This window comes from Bos mutus, chromosome 7 (genome assembly GCF_027580195.1).
Source record: "Bos mutus isolate GX-2022 chromosome 7, NWIPB_WYAK_1.1, whole genome shotgun sequence".
NCBI classification, from domain to species: Eukaryota; Metazoa; Chordata; class Mammalia; order Artiodactyla; family Bovidae; genus Bos; species Bos mutus.
The window spans coordinates 80,723,497-80,743,320 of NC_091623.1; the positions used below are offsets into that span (position 1 = coordinate 80,723,497).

The 19,824-nt window shown below is 37.1% G+C and overlaps 1 protein-coding gene across 1 annotated transcript in view; it reads left to right on the top strand.

Annotated features, from left to right (window-relative positions):
- The window catches only part of GCSAML (germinal center associated signaling and motility like), a 56,893-nt gene that overhangs the window by 21,320 nt on the left and 15,749 nt on the right, over positions 1-19,824 (top strand). Inside the window, exons 2-3 of the mRNA XM_070374203.1 lie at positions 5,091-5,150; positions 8,577-8,626. Of these exons, the coding sequence (XP_070230304.1) occupies positions 5,091-5,150; positions 8,577-8,626 (110 nt within the window). The remainder of the gene's footprint in view (positions 1-5,090; positions 5,151-8,576; positions 8,627-19,824) is intronic.

The following is a 19,824-nucleotide window of genomic DNA, read 5'->3' on the forward strand; positions in this document are numbered from 1 at the left end:
GGCAGTCTTGATTCCAGCTTGTGTTTCATCTAGCCTGGCATTTTGCATGATGTACTCTGCATATAGGTTAAATAAGCAGGGTGACAAAATACAGCCTTGATGTACTCCTTTCCCAATTTGGAACCAGTCTCTTGTTCTATGTCTAATTCTGACTGTTGCTTCCTGACCTGCATACAGGGTTCTCAGGAGGCCTGTCAGGTGGTCTGGTATTCCCACCTCTTTCAGAATTTTCCAGTTTGTTGTGATCCACATAGTCAAAGGCTTTGCCATAGTCAATATAGCAGAAATATATGATTTTCTGGAATTCTGACAGTCTACAGTTCTTGAGGTTGCAAAGAGTTGGACACGTCTGAGCATGCACATACACTCATGAAAAATACTGTCCAGCACCTAAGATATTCTATTCAATTAGAATAGAAGGTGAGATAAAATTATCTCAGACAAGCAAAGCTAAAAGTTTTCATCAGTAACAAACCTACGCTAAATGAAATTTTGAAGAGTCTTCTTGAGGTGGAAAGAAGAACTTATGGAAAATAAAAAATCTCAAATTGGATGGAGAAATATTGTACAAATTATTGAGTTTTGGTGTTTATTTAGATTTCTTTTGTGAAGCTACGATGTATTAAGAAGTTAAAGTCATACATTTGGGACATTTTTAAAAAGAAAGAAAAAAGCACAGAAAATATGGAAAAATCAGCCCTTGTCTCAGGACTTTGGCCAGCATACATTTTAAGCTTAATACATGGTTTTTAAATGATAGAAAATTGACAATTTATTAATTCGTTCAACAAATCTTTGTATGTCATCAATGCCTGATGGTATCTGAATTCTGTTTGATTAAAACAAAATCTTTTACTTTATGTATGACAATTCATAAATGCCTATTTATGTACGGTAATTCTAATGACATGGAATTCTAACTAAGTGCCTTCTAAATTAGGAACTTTATGACCCTGTTTTTTTAATTTTGAAATACAAACAGCCTTTAAAAGGGTAAATTAGAGAATCATTGAAAACCTCAAGGAGAATCTTCATTGATCAGATTGGAAAAATAAAATCATGAGAAACTGGATTCTGGAGAAACAGAAAAAGAACAGAAGATAGAGGACACCAAAATTTTTTCCTGATTCACAATCTATACTACTAAGTAATTATAACTTCCAAATTTCAATGACATTCTCCCAAAAGCCTCTAATTAAAATAAATAAATTTAAACTTAACTTCCAAACTTGACAGTTTTTGAATATTATCCAGAAATCTCTACATCAGAATCAAAAGAAAAGGTTCCCTTCTTCTGCAAATCTGATTTACTTTGTATTTAACAAGTTCTACTCTTTGCTTAGTAGTCCTGTATGTCAATATCTAACAATGTTTCTTGAACTTAAAACACTAATACTGAAGAAATGACTTCTCTCAATAACGTCAGTAACAACTATGAGGCTCATAGTCTGAGGTATTTTACATGAACCCTTATATAGAAACAAGAGAATACACTATTTTTGAGGATTTGATACTAGTGGGAAAAGACCATTCCAAGAAATGATATGTTTGTACAATGCACATAGTGAAAAATTTGATTAACGGAATCACAGGCTTTGGTCTATGATGAATTATTCTGTAACCATTATATAATCATGCAAGTTGCTGGTTTCTCCCATTGTAGCTTCATCATTCAATGTTTGCTTGATTCTCATAATAATGATTTTAATGAGAATAAACATAAGAATAATATGCACAACATACACTTCTCTGAATGTAGGTGAGGATTACGTTGCTCTACATGTACATGAATGGCAAAACAGAAGGCTTTAGAGAATCTTACTCTGGCTCAGAAGGCCAGGATCAGTAGTCCTAGTACTCCACATAGACACATATAGCATGCTTATGCTACCTGGACTCACTGGAGAGGCTGCACCTTTCCATTGTAAGGTGCTTTCAACCTTCTTGGCACCTCCTATCTCTTCTGGAGAACTCAGGAAATTTGCATGCCAGATCATGATCAGTCCAAGCCCTGGAACTTTCCTGATTATAAAAATTAAACTGAGAGAATCAAGGATCAGATTATAGAATTTTGTTCCATCATAAGTCTGGCTTCTGGTCAATTTCCAAATTGCATTCTGTATCTATGACTGTCAATTTCAAAGGAAAAGAAGTTTAACAAAAAGGAAAAGCAGGCTTCTTTTTAATAGTAAGAGAAGTGTACTCACTCTTTAGTCCACCATCACTGTGATAAAAACCAGGTATCATGAAAAAGAAAATTACAGACCTATATCACTGAGAAACACAAATGCAAATGCTCAACAAAATACTAGTAAACAGAATCCAACAACACATTAAAAAGATTATATACCATGATCAAGTGGGGTTTATCCCAGGGATGCAAGGGTTTTTCAGTATATACAAATCAATGAATGTAATACACCATGTTAATACATTAAAGAATAAAAACTATATGAACATCTCATAGGTGCAATAAAAACTTTTGACAAAATTCGACACCCATTTGTGATTAAAAAACAAATACCCAGAAAATGGGCATAGAGGGAACCTATCTCAACATAACAAAGGCTATATAATGCAAACCCACAGCAAACATCATTCTCACTAGTGAAAAACCTGAAAGCATTTCCTCTAAGATCAGGAACAAGATAAGGATGTCCACTCTCACCACTGTTATTCAATATAATTTTGGAAGAGCTAGCCATGGCAATATGAAAAGAAAAACAAATAAAAGGAATTCATGTTGGAAAAGAAGAAGTAAAACTGTTACTGTTTGCGGATGACATGATACCCAACATAAAAAAAATCCTAAAGATGCCACCAGAAAACTACTAGAGCTAATTGATGAATTTGGTAGCTACAAGATACAAAATTAATGCACAGACATCTCTTGAATTCCTATACATTAACAATGAAAGATCAGAAAGAGAAATTAAGGAAGCAATGTCATTTATCATTGCAACAAAAAAGAGTGAAATACCTAGGAATAAACTCACCTAAGGAGGTGAAAGCTGGAGTAAGAAATGGCAAGCCACTTCAGTATTCTTAGCTGGAAAATTTCATGGACAGAGGAGCCTGGTGGGCTACAGTCCATGGGGTTGCAAAGAGTTGAATAGGACTAATTAACTGAGCACAAGGAGGCAAAAGACCTGTATTTATAAATCAATAAGACAACATGGTGATGAAAGAAATAGAAGATAACCCTAACAAATGGAAAAATATATCACATTCTTGGGCTGGAAGAATCAATATTGTGAAAAATGATTGTGCTACATAAAGCAACCTACAGATTCAATGTAATCCCTATCAAATTACCAACAACACTTTTTAGAGAATTAGGACAAAAAATGTTGCAATGTATATGGAAAGGTGAAAGACCCCAAATGTCCAAAGTAATCTTGAGAAAGAAAAATGGAGCTACAGGAATAAAGCTTCCTGACTTCAGCTGTTGTTCAGTCACTCAGTCATGTCCCACTCTTTGCAACCCCATGGGACTGCAGCACGCCAGACTTCCCTGTCCTTCACTGTCTCCTGGGGTCTGCTTAAGCTACTACACTACAAAGCTGCAGTAATTAAAACAGTAAAATACTTGCACAAAACAGAAATACAGATCAATGGAACAGGATAGAAAGTCCAGAGGTAAACCCATCACCTATGGGTACCAAATCTACGACAAAGGAAGCAAGAATATACAGTGGACAAAAGACAGTCTCGTCAACAAGTGGTGCCTGGAAACCTTGACTGCTACATGTAAAAGAATGAAATTAGAACCTTATACCACACACAAAAGTAAACTCAAAATAGACTAAAAACTGAAACATAAGACCAGACGCTATGCAATTCTTAGAGGAAAACATAGGGAGAACACTCTTTGACATAAATCACAACAAGATCATTTCTGACCATCTCCTAGAGTAATGAAAATAAAAACAAAAATAAACAAGTGAGACCTAATTAAACTTAAAAGCTTTTGCACAGCAAAGAAAACCATAAATGAGGTGAAAAGACAATCCTGAGAACAGGGGAAAAGAAAATGCTTGCAAAAGAAGCAACTGACAAGGGATTAATCTCCAAAATATACAAACAGCTCAACAACAACAACAACAACAACAAACCCCAATTGGTGGAAGACCTAAATAGACATTTCTCCAAGAAAGACGTACAGATGACCAAGAGCCATATGAAAAATTGCTCAATATCACTAATTATTAGAGAAATGTATTTTAAAAATACAATGAGGTATCACCTCACACCAATCAGAATGGCCATTTCAAAAAATCTACACACAACAAATGCTGCAGAGAGTGTGGAGAAAAGGGAACCTTCTTGCACTATTGATGGGAAGGTAAACGGATATATGGAAAACATATGGAAAACCGTACAGAGTTTCCTTAAAAAACTAAAAATAGAACTATTATATAACCCAGCAATCCCACTCTTGGGCATATACTCTGAAAAACCATAGTTCAAACACATGCCCCTCAGTGTTCATTATAGTACTATTTACTATTCCCAGGATATGGAAGCAACCTAAATCCAGATGAGTGGATAAAGAATATGTCATACATATATACAATGAAACATTTTTCAGTCATAAAAAGGAACAAAGTTGGGTCATTTATACAGATGTGAATGGACATAGGGTCTATCAGACACAGTGAATTGGTCAGAGAAAAACACATACCATGCATTAACATGTATGTGTGGAATCTAGAAAAATGGTATAGATGAACCTTTTTGTAGGGCAGGAATACAGATGCAGATATAGAGAATGGACCTGTGGACATGTACGGGGTGAAGTGGGATGAGATTGACATATAAATACCATGATGTGTAAAAGAGATAGTGAGAACCTGCTGTATAGTAGAGGGTGCTCAGCTCAATGCTCTATGATGACCTAGATAGATGGGATACAGGCTGGGGGAAGATCCAACTGAAGCAGCTGATTCAGTTCACTGTGCAGCAAAAATTAACACAAGTTGTAAGGCAACTATACCCCATTTTTTGAAAAATGTTAAGGAAAGCTAAAAAAGGAGACAAAAAGATTTGGAAAGAGGTAACAATCTCTTTTTTTCTTGTGTGTTTTTTAGTTGCTTGAAAGACAATCAAAAGGAGCTTGGGAAGGTAAGCCCAGACGTGAAAAGAAAAAGGTAAGAACACAGCATTTCAGAGTATTTTCTCCAGTGATTTACTTCCAGAATCTCTGTACCGTGACAGCTAATGTCCTATCTTAGACCTCTTACAACCACAATGATAAAATTCTTTGGCAATTGCCTCTAAGACTTGGTAGAATGTTAGATGGAGACTCTAAACATTAAAACTGGCTCATTAGTACACATATTTTGTTTCTTAATAGTTATATAATGCAAATGCATGAATGAATAGCTGATATAAAGGATATTTGTTTCTGGTTGGTTATTTGGAATGACCACACTTCCAACTTATTCCACATACTTAGAATAATTTGGGGAAATATAAATCTAATCATGCCTTTCCCTTAAAACCCATCAATGTTTTTCTATTACACCCAGAATAAAATCCAAACTTCATCACGGACTAAAATTCAATATAGATTGACTCCTGTGTATGTCTCCAATATCATTCCTCACCCTGCATGCTCACCCGTTTTCTCCCAGGAAGTCATATCCTTCATGCCACTAATCTTCTTCACCTCAGGGCCCTGGCGCATGCTGCTTTGCTAGTGCACATGGGTTTCATTTTCCTTGTTTGTGATAGAAAATATCTCTTCTGGAGATGCTGGCTCTTATGATTTCTATGAGCTCCTTGACTAGACTATGTAAGAATGCTGTTTCCATACCACGTTGATTTTCTACACTGCCCCTCTCTTTATATTTTGTTATTGTTCAGTTGCTCAGTTGTGTCCGACTCCTTGTGACCCCAGGGTAGCATGCCAGGCTTCCCTATCCTTCACTATCCCTGGAGTTTGCTCAAACTCAAGTCCATTGAGTCGATGATGCCATCCAACCTCTGTCGCCCCCATCTCCTCCTGCCCTCCATCTTTCCCAGCATCAGGGTCTTTTCCAATGAGTTGGCTCTTTGCATCAAGTGACCAAAGTATTAGAGCTTCAGCTTCAGTGTCAGTCCTTCCAATGAAAATGCAAGATTTACTTCCTTTGGGCTTGACTGGTTTGATATCCTTGCAGTCCAAGGGACTCTCAAGAGTCTTCTCCAGCACCACTATTTGAAAGCATCGATTCATATTTTTCTAATGCCTTTCTTTTAACTTGTAACTTTATATTGTTAGTTTGGCTTTTTACATTCCATCTTCCTCTATAGACCAAGTGCATGTGAAGGCTCTAACCTTTGCTTGAACTTGTTAGTGCCTATCAGTTACCCAACCCTGACAAGACACTCATGGAAAAAAAAAAGGCAGTGAAAAAGCAGTCTATATCTGGACACTCTTATCTTGCCACTGCTTAGATTAACAGAAACGCCATGACTTGTTTGTCAGTCATGAGCTTTTCATATCTTTGCACTCAACCCCTTTCCTAATCATTTCATCTCAAGGTCTGTTTTTCTGTCTCTGAGATGACCCTTTCTAGTCTTACAAAGTGTGAAGGTATGGGGGATGGAGAGGAAGACCTTGATGTTTGTTGGTGACAGGAAATAATTTTTGAGGAATCAGTCATTTCCTAAGTTTCAGCTATGCTTTCTCTGCACAAAGGAAAATGTAGAAATAATGGAGTGGCTATGCCTTCACTGTGACTCTTTGCAACTCCTCTTTACATTTTGTAGCTGGAGAAGAGGTAGAAAATATCTTGTGATGTTTCTGAACTAATGTTCTGATTGCATTCTATATCTGTAACGTTTTCTCATGGATATTCCAGGATTCATTATTCTTGAAGTTCAGAAGCTGTTACACATCAATGTTCCCTATGATTTGTGTTTTTTTCACCCATAAAATCAATTTTAAGATTCAAGTCTTTATTTCAGGAGTTATTTTTTAAAAATGTCTTTGGATATTTTTGTTTTAATTGTTTGGTTCTCATGTCTTGAAATAGCAATTATGTGATATTAAGATTTCTTTTTTGTCATAATTATCATTATATTTCTAACCACTCTACCTCTTTATTTTCTACCATTTACTTTTTAGTCTCAAGTATTTTTTTATGGTACTGCTTTTTTTTTTTTTTTTTTACTTTGCCGTGCTTTTACTAGTATTTTACTTTCTCTAAAAGCTTTGAGCTTTGCCATTTCTTTCAATTTCCCCCCCCTTGATTTATGCTAACCCACTTTCCTGCTCCATGTATTTTATATATATATATATAATTCAGTCCATGTGTGCAACTTTGTGCTTAGGACCTTGCTGTGCAAGCAGGTCATTTGTGAGATAAAGTAGTGTGTGTGTTTGTCCATTGGTTTAGCAAGAGTGCTTCTCTGGAGGCTCAGGCGGTAAAGGATCTGCCTAGAACGCAGGAGACACGGGTTTGATCCCTGGGTTGGGAATATCCCCTGGAGAAGAGAATAGCTCCCCACTCTAGTATTCTTGCCCAGAGAATTCCGTGGACAGAGGAACCTGGTGGGCTATAGTCCACAGGGTCACAAAGTGTCGAACATGATTGAGCATCTAACACTTTTACTTTTTGGGAGAGGAGAGATAATCTAAGACTCAGGCTTTGATTTTAGTATGTTGTCTCAGATTGCCTCCTCACCAAATATTTTCTTCCCTCTGCTCTGAGCACATCTCTGTTTTGCATGCATTACCCTCTTTGAGTTGGGAATATCATTATAGGTTGTATCCTTTGTCACTTCCATTTTGTCCTTCAAGTTTAAGAGTCTGGGAAAAGGAAACAAAAGTTGTGTTGGCAACTTCACCCCCTCTTTGTCTCTTCTTTGTTATGTGGTGTGGAATTGTGTGGCTGTAGAGATAATCTCTATTTCTTTCATCACTAGCCCATACTTTTTAATGTCTGTCACTGCAAGTTTGTAATTATAATTTCTAGAACTTATGATTTATCTTTAAAGATAAAGCAGAGAAATAAATTGAATTTTAGTATTATCCTTTGGGTCATTCCTAGTTTCACTATATTGCACATATGCTTTTCATATATATGATAATATACAATATATGTGGTCTAAACAATTTACTAATTCCTAAGTACGATAAATTCATAAAATACTTTGTTGGCATTTGTGGAATTTGTTCTCTACTTTTCTTTCTTTTCTTAGATTTGTGTAGCTTTCCTTTTTTCACCTTTATTGAAGTATAATTAAAAAATAAAATTTTAAGACAAAGTTTTAAGATAATTAGAGAGTACTTGATGATTTATGTATATGTTTTGAAAGGATTGCCCCACTGATGTAATTAAAACATCCATCATCTCACATATTTATCTTTTAAAGATGTGAGAGCCTATTTCAATTATACAATACAGCATTAACTATATTTCATGGTTTTTCTGAAAGGAGAGTAAGCAAGTATTTAATTTTATTTAACCTTTGAACTATAAATTTAGCAATAAGCTTAAGTTAAGGGCAATGAAATGTTTCTTTCAAGTGCAACTTTGGCTTCAGAGAATTGGAGTGTCTCATGTTATTATCTTTTTCCTTTGTAGGCAGGAAGTGACTACACTTGAGATAGAAAATCAAGGTCAAGATAAGAAAAGTAAGTCATTGCTTCATAATATTTTTCATACTAGGGATGTCGTAAACATACAAATTAGCTGATGTTCTGATACTATGGTCCAGTTGGAGGAAATTCTGCTTGGAGTCCTTATAGGGATGTGATGGTCCTTTACTTGTTTTTGTCTCACAAAACTGATCTCTTTATTCTTTATATTACAGTAGTATTTGAACATGATTTATTTCTGGCAGCATTTTATATATTTCTAGGGGAAGGAATTAACCAAACTATGCCAATTTTAATTTATATATTGAAGTTTTAAAATAGGTTCATATTATCTGGTGTTGAGTGTTTTTTTTTTTTTTTTTTAAAGCATTTACTCCATTTAATATAGTATCTAGGTGTTGTCGCTTAGTTGCTTGGTTGTATTGACTCCTTGTGACCCCAAGGACTATAACCCACTAGGCTCCTCTGTCCATGGGATTTCCCAGGCAAGAATATTACAGTGGGTTGCCATTTCCTTCTCCAGCGGATCCGTCCAATCCAGGGATTGACACTGCATCTCCTGCATTTGCAGGCACATTCTTTACCACTGTAGTAATCATGCAATTACTCAAAATGAACAATTATGAAGAAAACTCACATTTTCTTATCACTATTGCTTCAACTGTCCTCTCATCTTACAGTCAAACTTCTTGAAAGAATTGTATGGCCTCATTATTTGGGACTTTGCATTTCCCAGTCTAAGCTCAGAGTAGTTTACTTCTGGTACTACTGTTCCATTAAGCATGTTCAGTGGACTATGAAACAACATATTTTACCAGACTGCATCACAGCCATAATTAGAATAACATGCTTAAAGAGCATCATAGTGCACTGCACATATAGTTGTTACATGAGAATTATTTTTATTTTATATATGTATATGGTTATACTGAACCAGGATATAAAATATACTTTTAAGTATGGATCACATTAAAAAAAAGTTGAATGTCTCTGTTCAGATGTAACTACAGACTCTAAAGGACAACATTCAAACTTAATCTCCATCACTGTATTTCTAGCACTTGAAAATGTTTCTCAGCATCTCCCTCCTGAAATTCTTCCTTCCTTCATTTATTTGACACCACACTCTACTCTTTGGATCCTCAATTGTTGACCATTGCTCTATTGTCTGATGCTATCCTGTTTCAATACATCTGGAATGCTGGTGTTTGACCCAGATTTGGAAACTTTCTACTCTTTTGAGGAGCTTCTGTATGACAGATTTTATTTTATTTTGTCTAATCTTTGGTAGAATTTTCTAGTGAAAAGTATCTGAGGAAAATGTTTATTGTAAGCAATTTTTTCACTTCTAGACGCAAATGCTTTTGTAGTTATAGATTATTCACATTTTCTGTTTCATCTTGCCAGTTTTGCAAGTTAAATTTCTCATCAAACTTATCCTTTTTAATTAAAATTCTGAGGTCCTAAACTTAAAATTTTAAGTATTTAATGTTTACGGGATCTATAGTGATGCCCTCTTGCTATTCCTTTGAGCCCAACTCCAACGCAAATCCTGAGATTCACCAAATATTGTGCTACTTTTATTTACAGGAAAAGTAGATGCAAATTGATTGGGGTGGCTGCTGCTGCTGCTGCTAAGTCACTTCAGTTGTGTCTGACTCTGTACGACTCCATAGAAGGCAGCCCACCAGGCTCCCCCTTCCCTGGGATTCTTCAGGCAAGAACACTAGAGTGGGTTGCCATTTCCTTCTTCAATGCACTAAAGTGAAAAGTGAAAGTGAAGTCGCTCAGTCGTGTCCGACTCTTAGCAACCCCATGGACTGCAGCCTACCAGGCTTCTCCAGGCGAAAGAGTACTGGAGTGGGGTGCCATTGCCTTCTCTGGATTGAGGTGGGGCTATCCTGAAATAATTCAGGCTACTACCCCCCACCCTCGCCCCCCAAAACTTCACCAAGGTGAAGGTTCCTTCATTTTCCTATGGCAAACTATATATCTAAAGTATTCTAGGGTACTTGTCCCTTTATGTTCACCAGGATCTATCAGCCTTATGTCCTCTATATAGTAGATTATTTTTATGTCCTGCAGATATATGAAATGATCAATGTTCCTGCAAAGCAGATATTGACAGAGAGACAGAAATTGATAAAGCCCTGAAATACACCAATGAAGTAGCACTGGTGTCTCTTCATGAAAGCAAATGTATCTAAATATATGCCAATGCACTGCTTTAGTGAATTAACAGACCTCGTCTGCAACAGTAAATGCCACTGAAGTTATCTAATTAAGTTTGTGAAAATGTCCAAGACCCAGCCACATTTACTGAGGCCAAAAAGGGAAATTAAGTGAAAAAGTTATCAAAATTACCACCTCTGCATCTTTTTTTTTAAATTTAAATTTATTTATTTTAATTAGAGTCTAATTACTTTACAATATTGTATTGGTTCTGCATCTTTTTGATATTAAAGTCAATAATTATTTTATTGCTTTTTTTAGTTAGTTTACATTCCATTTGGACCAGAGCCATTTGGGGAGAATCTATACAATGCTACTGCAAATTGGTCAGCATATCTGCTTTCACCCTTGTTTTAAAGTCATGGTAATTAATATTCATTGGATATATTTATGGACCCCTTCAACACACTATGACATAGACATAGGAAAAAATTCCCTTCTCTTATTAGTGGGCTAAGGTAAAATAAGATTTTTTTAAGGAGGTTTCCTTGGTCCTTTAATCAGCTCTTGAACCACAAATTTAAAGTATCATATTCTCTGTTTATGTGCTCCAAAAACAATCAGATAATCAGTTAGTCTTTATAGTTCTCATTCTTTCCCTAAAGGTCTGTTAGAGCAGTCATTTAGGCTAGGCTTTTCCACCCAAGTGACCATTTTAATAAGTCTTTTGCCATTTGTACTGTGGACTACTTGTGTCTCATTTTTAAAAAAATACTGATGGCATCTGCTCTGCCTCTAAACCTAATCAGCTGATGTAACTAAGCCCAGATTCTCATACCTTTGAGATTCTTCCTTTGGAAGTTTCTTACTTCAACCATTCCTGGTTTCAATAATTACATATCAGTCATAATTATTGGGTTGAACTGCAGGAAAGATGTGGCAGTCTATTAATGATGTATGAATCATAACAGAGCCAGAAGACTTACCAAAATACAAACAGCAAGACAAATTTGCAATTTAGAAAGCACTGTGATGGTTACCATGTGTTATCTCATGGACATACGGAAAGGAAGGTTATCTTTGCCATTTTCTGAGATGTTGGGGCAAGGATGAGAAGGTTATAGCAGTAAATTCATTTAAATATTCTTACATTCCTAAATCTTTAGATATTTTCCTTTTTTGGCTTTATAACAAGGAATATATGGGTAGTAGGTAGAATAAGGGGCTTCCCAGGTGGTTTAGCAGTAAAGAATTTTCCTGCGAATACAAGAGATGTGGGTTCAATCCCTGAGTTGGGAAGATCCCCTGGAGGAGGAAATGACAACCCTTTCCAGTATTCTTGCTTGGAAAATCCCATGGACAGAGGAGCCTGGTGGACTACAGCTCATGGGGTCACAACGAGTTGGACAGGACTGAGCTACTGAGCATGCAAACAGGTATTAACAGAATAAAGGCCCCCAAAGATATCCAAGTTTGACTATATTTTTAAATGTCAAAGGGGACTTTGCATATGTGATTCAAGGTTTCTAGGTGGGGAGATGAACAAATGCTCTTAAAATGTAGAAGAGAGAAGCAGAAGTGATGCAGCACAGTGTCAGAGTGATGCAGCATAAGAAAAACTCAAACAGCTATTGCTTGTTTGTAGCAGTGGGAGGGGACAATGATCCAAGGAATGAGTTTAGCCTCCAGAAGCTGGAAAAGGCAAAGAAACTGAGTCTTCTTTAGAATCTCCAGAAAGGAATGCAGCTATGTCAACATCTTGATTTTGGCCCCGTGAGACTCAGAATTCTAGTATCTAAAACTGTAAGATATTAGTAATAAACTTGCATTATTTTAAGCCATCAGGTTTGTGATAATTTGTTACAGCAGTTTTTGTTCAGTCACTCAGTCATGTCTGACTCTGCGACTCCATGGATGGCAGCAGGCCAGGCTTCCCTGTCCTTAACTCCCAGAGTTTGCTCAAGCTCATGTCCATTAAGTTGATGATACCATCCAACCATCTCATCCTCCTTTTCCCCCTTCTCCTCCTGCCCTCAATCTTTCCCAGCATCAGGGTCTTTCCAATGAGTCAGCTCTTTGCATCTGTTTTGCAGAAAGTTTTCACTTTCATCTCAGGTTCACAGGATTTGTTAACAAAATAAGCCACTTGTTATATACAAATAAATAATACAGATATTAGAGAATTATCTAGCTTACTTTCAATATACTAACATTAAAAGAAAGGAGAAATAGAAAGAGCAAAAGATACATCACCATATTGGATTTTGACCAACATTCAGACTCAGCTCTGGGAAGTCCCATGTCACAGGACATCTAGAGTTCCAATTGGAAAAGGGTCTCAGGCAGCGTGTCCACTCCATGGATGAGACTTCAAAGACTGCAATTTGGGTCTCCCATTTATAATCCCAGGACAGATGCAAACTGATATCATCATCAGTCTGTGACCAAATTGCAAGCCTCAGTTCAGACAGTCGCTCAGTCGTGTCTGACTCTGAGACCCCATGAATCACAAAATGCCAGGCCTCCCTGTCTGTCACAAACTCCTGGAGTTTACTCAAACTCATGTCCATCGAGTTGGTGATGTCATCCAGCCATCGCATCCTCTGTCGTCCCCTTCTCCTCCTGCCCCCAGTCCCTCCCAGCATGAGGGTCTTTTCCAATGAATCAATTCTTTGCATGAGGTAGCCAAAGTATTGGAGTTTCAGCTTTAGCATCATTCCTTCCAAAGAAATCCCAGGGCTGATCTCCTTCAAAATGGACTGGTTGGATCTCCTTGCAGTCCAAGGGACTCTCAAGAGTCTTCTCCAACACCACAGTTCAAAAGCATCAATTCTTCGGTGCTCCGCTTTCTTCACAGTCCAACTCTCACACCCGTACGTGACCACTGGAAAAACCATAGCCTTGACTAGACGGACCTTTGTTGCCAAAGTTATGTCTCTGCTTTTGAATATGGTATCTAGGTTGGGCATAACTTTCCTTCCAAGGAGTGTCTTTTAATTTCATGGCTGCAGTCACCATCTGCAGTGATTTTGGAGCCCAGAAAAATAAAGTCTGACACTGTTTCCCCATCTATTTGCCATGAAGTAATGGGACTGGATGCCATAATCTTCGTTTTCTGAATGTTGAGCTTTAAGCCAACTTTTTCACTCTCCTCTTTCACTTTCATCAAGAGGCTTTTTAGTTCCTCTTCACTTTCTGCCATAAGGGTGGTGTCATCTGCATATCTGAGGTTATTGCTATTTCTCCCGGCAATCTTGATTCCAGCTTGTGCTTCTTCCAGCCCAGCGTTTCTCATGATGTACTCTGCATAGAAGTTAAATAAGCAGGGTGACAATATACAGCCTTGACATACTCCTTTTCCTATTTGGAACCAGTCTGTTGTTCCATGTCCAGTTCTAACTGTTGCTTCCTGACCTGCATACAGGTTTCTCAAGAGGCAGGTCAGGTGGTCTGGTATTCCCATCTCTTGAAGAATTTTCCACAGTTTATTGTGATCTACACAGTCAAAGGCTTTGGCATAGTCAATAAAGCAGAAATAGATATTTTTCTGGAACTCTCTTGCTTTTTCCATGATCCAGCGGATGTTGGCAATTTGATCTCTGGTTCCTCTGCCTTTTCTAAAACCAGCTTGAACATCTGGAAGTTCATGGTTCATGTATTGCTGAAGCCTGGCTTGGAGAATTTTGAGCATTACTTTACTAGCGTGTGAGATGAGTGCAATTGTGTGGTTGTTTGAGCATTCTTTGGCATTGCCTTTCTTTGGGATTGGAATGAAAACTGACCTTTTCCAGTCCTGTGGCCACTGCTGAGTTTTCCAAATTTGCTGGCATATTGAGCACAGCACTTTCACAGCATCATCTTTCAGGATTTGAAATAGCTCAACTGGAGTTCCATCACCTCCACTAGCTTTGTTCATAGTGATGCTTTCTAAGGCCCACTTGACTTCACATTCCAGGATGTCTGGCTCTAGGTGAGTGATCACAGCATCGTGATTATCTGGGTCATGAAGATCTTTTTTGTACAGTTCTTCTGTGTATCTTGCCACTTCTTCTTAATATCTATTGCGAGCCTAGTTTCATGCTAATTCTGTTTGTTTTGTCTTGTAAAACTTGGAATGTTGTTAAGCCTGGGGCTTGGTTGGCCAGGTCCCCTTCAGGGGCTCAACAATTTCAAGACTTTTCCCCCATTTTATGTAAGGTACTGAACGTCTTGCACTCACGGCATGCAGTCACTCCCAGTCACTTCCAGTCAGGGCAGTTTCCAGGCAGGTTAGAAGCAAAGTCAGACGCCTGCTCTGCTTTGTCTCTGAAGCCTAAGTAAGACTGTGTGTGTATGTGAGTGTGTGTGTGTGTGTGTGTGCGCGTGCTCTTGCTTAATCTCTCAGTCGTGTCTGACTGTTGCAACGCCATAAACTGTAACCTGCCAGGCTCCTTTGTCCATGGGATTCTCCAGGTAAGAAAACTGGAGTGGGTTGCCATTTCCTTCTCCAGGGGATCTTCCTGACCCAGGAATGGAATCCAGTTCTCCTGCACTGGAGGCAGACTACTGACTGAGCTACAAGGGAAGTTTAATTTCCCTAACAGCATCAGGTAGCCAAAGTATTGAAGCTTCAGTATCAGTCCTTCCAATGAGTATTCAGGGTCTATTTTCTTTGGGATTGACTGGTTTGATCTCCTTGCTGTCCAAGGGACTCTCTAAATCTTCATAAGCACCGCAGTTCAAAAGCATCAATTCTTTGGCACTCAGCCTTCAGTACGGTCCGGCTCTCGCAACCGTAGCACTACTGGAAAAACCATATCTTTGACTATACAGACTTTTGTCAGCAAAGTGATGTCTCTATTTTTTAGTACTCTATGTTTGTTATAGCTTTTTTTCCAGGGTGTAAGTGTCTTTTAATTCCATGGCAGCAGTAATAGGAGACAATTACAACCTGAAGCAGTAATGCCTTTTTATACAGGCCTTTACTGAGATTAATTCCTAGGCAGCCACTCTAGTTAATAATTAGATGTGCCTCTCAACTCTGTGAATTGCAGTATTGAGTCCAGACTTCCTGGTAAGTGCATCAGTATCTAGACATTCATTCTGTTCCATACCATATGTGTGCTTTCTTTCACAATCTAGGACTCACAGAATCAATTCAATAACAACAGAGTGTTGCTGAATTCACACTTTTGTTTGTTTTATTTGGGCAGGTTGTGAATACATATTAAGAGCATAAATAAAAAGGAAAATATCCTCTTTCTTTTTAAAAAATTTATTTATTTTAATTGGAGGCTAATTACTTTGCAATATTGTAGTGGTTTTTCCCATACATTGACATGATTCAGCCATGGGTTTATTTGTGTTCTCCATCCTGAACCCCTCTCTTAACTCCCTCCCCATCCCATCCCTCAGGATCATCCCAGTGCACCAGCCCTGAGCACCCTGTCTCATGTATAGAACCTGGACTGGCGATCTGTTTCATATATGATAATATACATGTTTCAATGCTATTCTCTCAAATCATCCCACCCTCGCCTTCTCCCACAGAGTCCAATAGACTGTTCTATACATTTGTGTCTCCTTTGCTGTCTCACATATAGGGTCATCGTTACCATCTTTCTAAATTCCATATATATGCATTAATATACTGTATTGGTGTTTTTCTTTCTGACTTACTTCACTCTGTATAATAGGCTCCAGTTTCATCCACCTCATTAGAACTGATTCAAATGCATTCTTTTTAACGGCTGAGTAATATTCCATTGTGTATATGTACCACATCTTTTTTATCCATTCATCTGCCGATGGACATCTAGGTTGCTTCATGTCCTGGCTATTATAAACAGTGCTACAATGAACATTGGGGTACACGTGTCTCTTTCACTTCTGGTTTCCTTGGTGTGTATGTCCCACAGTGGGATTAGTGGGTCATAAGGCAGTTCTATTTCCAGTTTTTTAAGGAATCTCACACTGTTCTCCATAGTGGCTCTACCAGTTTGCATTCCCACCAACAGTGTAAGAGGGTTTCCTTAATTTCTCCACATGCTGTCCAGCATTTATTTGTAGACTTTTTGATAGCAGCCATTCTGACTGGCATGAGATGGTACCTCATTGTGGTTTTGATTTGCATTTCTCTGATAATGAGTGATGTTGAACATCTTTTCATATGTTTGTTAGCCATCTTTATGTCTTCTTTGGAGAAATATCTGTTTAGTTCTTCAGTCCATTTTTTGATTGGGTTGTTAATTTTTCTGGAATTGAGCTACAGGAATTGCCTATATATTTTTGAGATTAATTCTTTGTCAGTTGCTTTGTTTGCTATGATTTTCTCTCATTCTGAAGGCTGTTTTATCACCTTGCTTATAGTTTCCTTCATTGTGCAAAAGCTTTTAAGTTTAATTAGGTCCCACTTGTTTATTTTTGCCTTTTTTCCATTACTCTGGGAGGTGGGTATAGAGGATCCTACTGTGATTTATGTCAGAGTGTTTTGCCCAAATTTTCCACTAGAAGTTTTATAATTTCTGGTCTTATGTTTAGATCTTTAATCCATTTTGAGTTTATTTTTGTGTATGGTGTTAGAAAGTGTTCTAGTTTCATTCCTTTACAAGTGGTTGACCAGTTTTCCCAACACCACTTGTTAAAGAGATAGTCTTTCTCCATTATATATTCTTGCCTCCTTTGTCAAAGATAAGGTCTCCATAGGTGTGTGGATTTATCTCTGGACTTTCTATTTTGTCCCATTGATCTATATTTCTGTCTTTGTGCCAGTACCATACTGTCTTGATGACTGTAGCTTTGTAGTGTAGCCTGAAGTCAGGCAGGTTGATTCCTCCAGTTCCATTCTTCTTTCTCAAGATTGCTTTGGCTATTAGAGGTTTTTTGTATTTCCATACAAATTGTGAAATTATTTGTTCTAGTTCTCTGTAAAATACCGTTGGTAGCTTGATAGCGATTGTGTTTAATCTATAGATTACTTTTGATAGTATACTCATTTTCACTATATTGATTCTTCCAGTCCATGAACATGGTATATTTCTCCATCTATTTGTGTCATCTTTGATTTCTTTCATCAGTGTTTATAGTTCTTTTTTCTTTTATTTTATTTTTAAACTTTACATAATTGTATTAGTTTTGCCAAATATCAAAATGAATCCGGTCTTTTGTTTCTTTACGTAGATTTATTCCTAAGTATTTTATTTTTTTGTTGTTGCAATGGTGAATGGAATTGTTTCCTTAATTTCTCTTTTTGTTTTCTCATTGTTAGTGTATAGGAATGCAAGGGATTTCTGTGTGTTGATTTTATATACTGCAGCTTTCCTATATTCATTGATTAGCTCTAGTAATTTTCTAGTAATCTTTAGGGTTTTCTATGTAGAGGATCATGTCATCTGCAAACAGTGAGAGTTTTACTTCTTCTTTTCCAATCTGGATTCCTTTTATTTCTTTTTCTTCTCTGATTGCTGTGGCTAAAACTTCCAAAACTATGTTGAATAGTAGTGGTGAGAGTGGGCACCCTTGTCTTCTTCCTGACTTTAGGGGAAACATTTTCAATTTTTCACCATTGAGGATGCTGTTTGCTGTGGGTTTATCATATATAGCTTTTATTATGTTGAGCTATGTTCCTTCTATGCCTGCTTTCTGGAGGGTTTTTATCATAAATGGATGTTGAGTTTTGTCAAAGGCTTTCTCTGCATCTATTGAGATAATCATATGGTTTTTACCTTTCAATTTGCTAATGTGGTGTATTACATTGATTGATTTGCAGGTATTAAAGAATCCTTGCATCCCTGGGATAAAGCCCACTTGGTCATGATGGATGATCTCTTTAATATGTTGTTGGATTCTGTTTGCTAGGATTTTGTTAAGGAGTTTTGCATCTATGTTCATCAGTGATATTGGCCTGTGGTTTTCTTTTTTTGTGGCATCTTTGTCTGGTTTTGGTATTAGGGTGATGGTGGCCTCATAGAATGAGTTTGGACGTTTACCTTCCTCTGCAATTTTCTGGAAGAGTTTGAGCAGGATAGGTGTTAGCTCTTCTCTAAATTTTTGTAGAATTCAGCTGTGAAGCCGTCTGGTCCTGGGCTTTTGTTTGCTGGAAGATTTCTAACTACAGTTTTGATTTCCATGCTTGTGATGGGTCTGTTAAGATTTTCTATTTCTTCCTGGTTCAGTTTTGGAAAGTTATACTTTTCTAGGAATTTGTCCATTTCTTCTGAGTTGTCCATTTTATTGGCATATACTTGCTGATAGTAGTCTCTTATGATCCTTTGTATTTCTGTGTTATCTGTTGTGATCTCTGCATTTTCATTTCTAATTTTGTTGATTTGGTTCTTGTCCCTTTGTTTCTTGATGAGTCTCGCTAATGGTTTGTCTATTTTATTTATCTTCTCAAAGAACCAGCTTTTAGCTTTGTTGATTTTTGCTATGGTCTCTTTTGTTTCTTTTGCATTTATTTCTGCCCTAATTTTAAAGATTTCTTTCCTTTTACTAACCCTGGGGTTGTTCATTTCTTCCTTTTCTAGTTGATTTAGGTGTAGAGTTAGGTTATTTATTTGACTTTTTTCTTGTTTCTTGAGGTAAGCCTGTATTGCTATGAATCTTCCCCTTAGCACTGTTTTACAGTGTCCCATAGGTTTTGGGTTGTCGTGTTTTCATTTTTATTTATTTTTATGCATATTTTGATTTCTTTTTTTATTTATTCTGTGATTTGTTGGTTATTCAGAAGCGTGTTGTTTAGCCTCCATATGATGGAATTTTTAATAGTTTTTTTCTTGTAGTTGACATCTAATTTTACTGCATTGTGGTCAGAAAAGATGCTTGGAATGATTTCAATTTTTTTGAATTTACCAAGGCTAGATTTATGGCCCAGGATGTGATCTATCCTGGAGAAGGTTCCATGTGCACTTGAGAAAAAGGTGAAATTCATTGTCTTGGGGTGAAATGTCTTATAGATATCAATTAGGTCTAATTGGTCCGTTGTATCATTTAAAGTTTGTGTTACCTTGCTAATTTTCTGTTTAGTTGATCTATCCATAGGTGTGAGTGTGGTATTAAAGTCTCCCACTATTATTGTATTATTG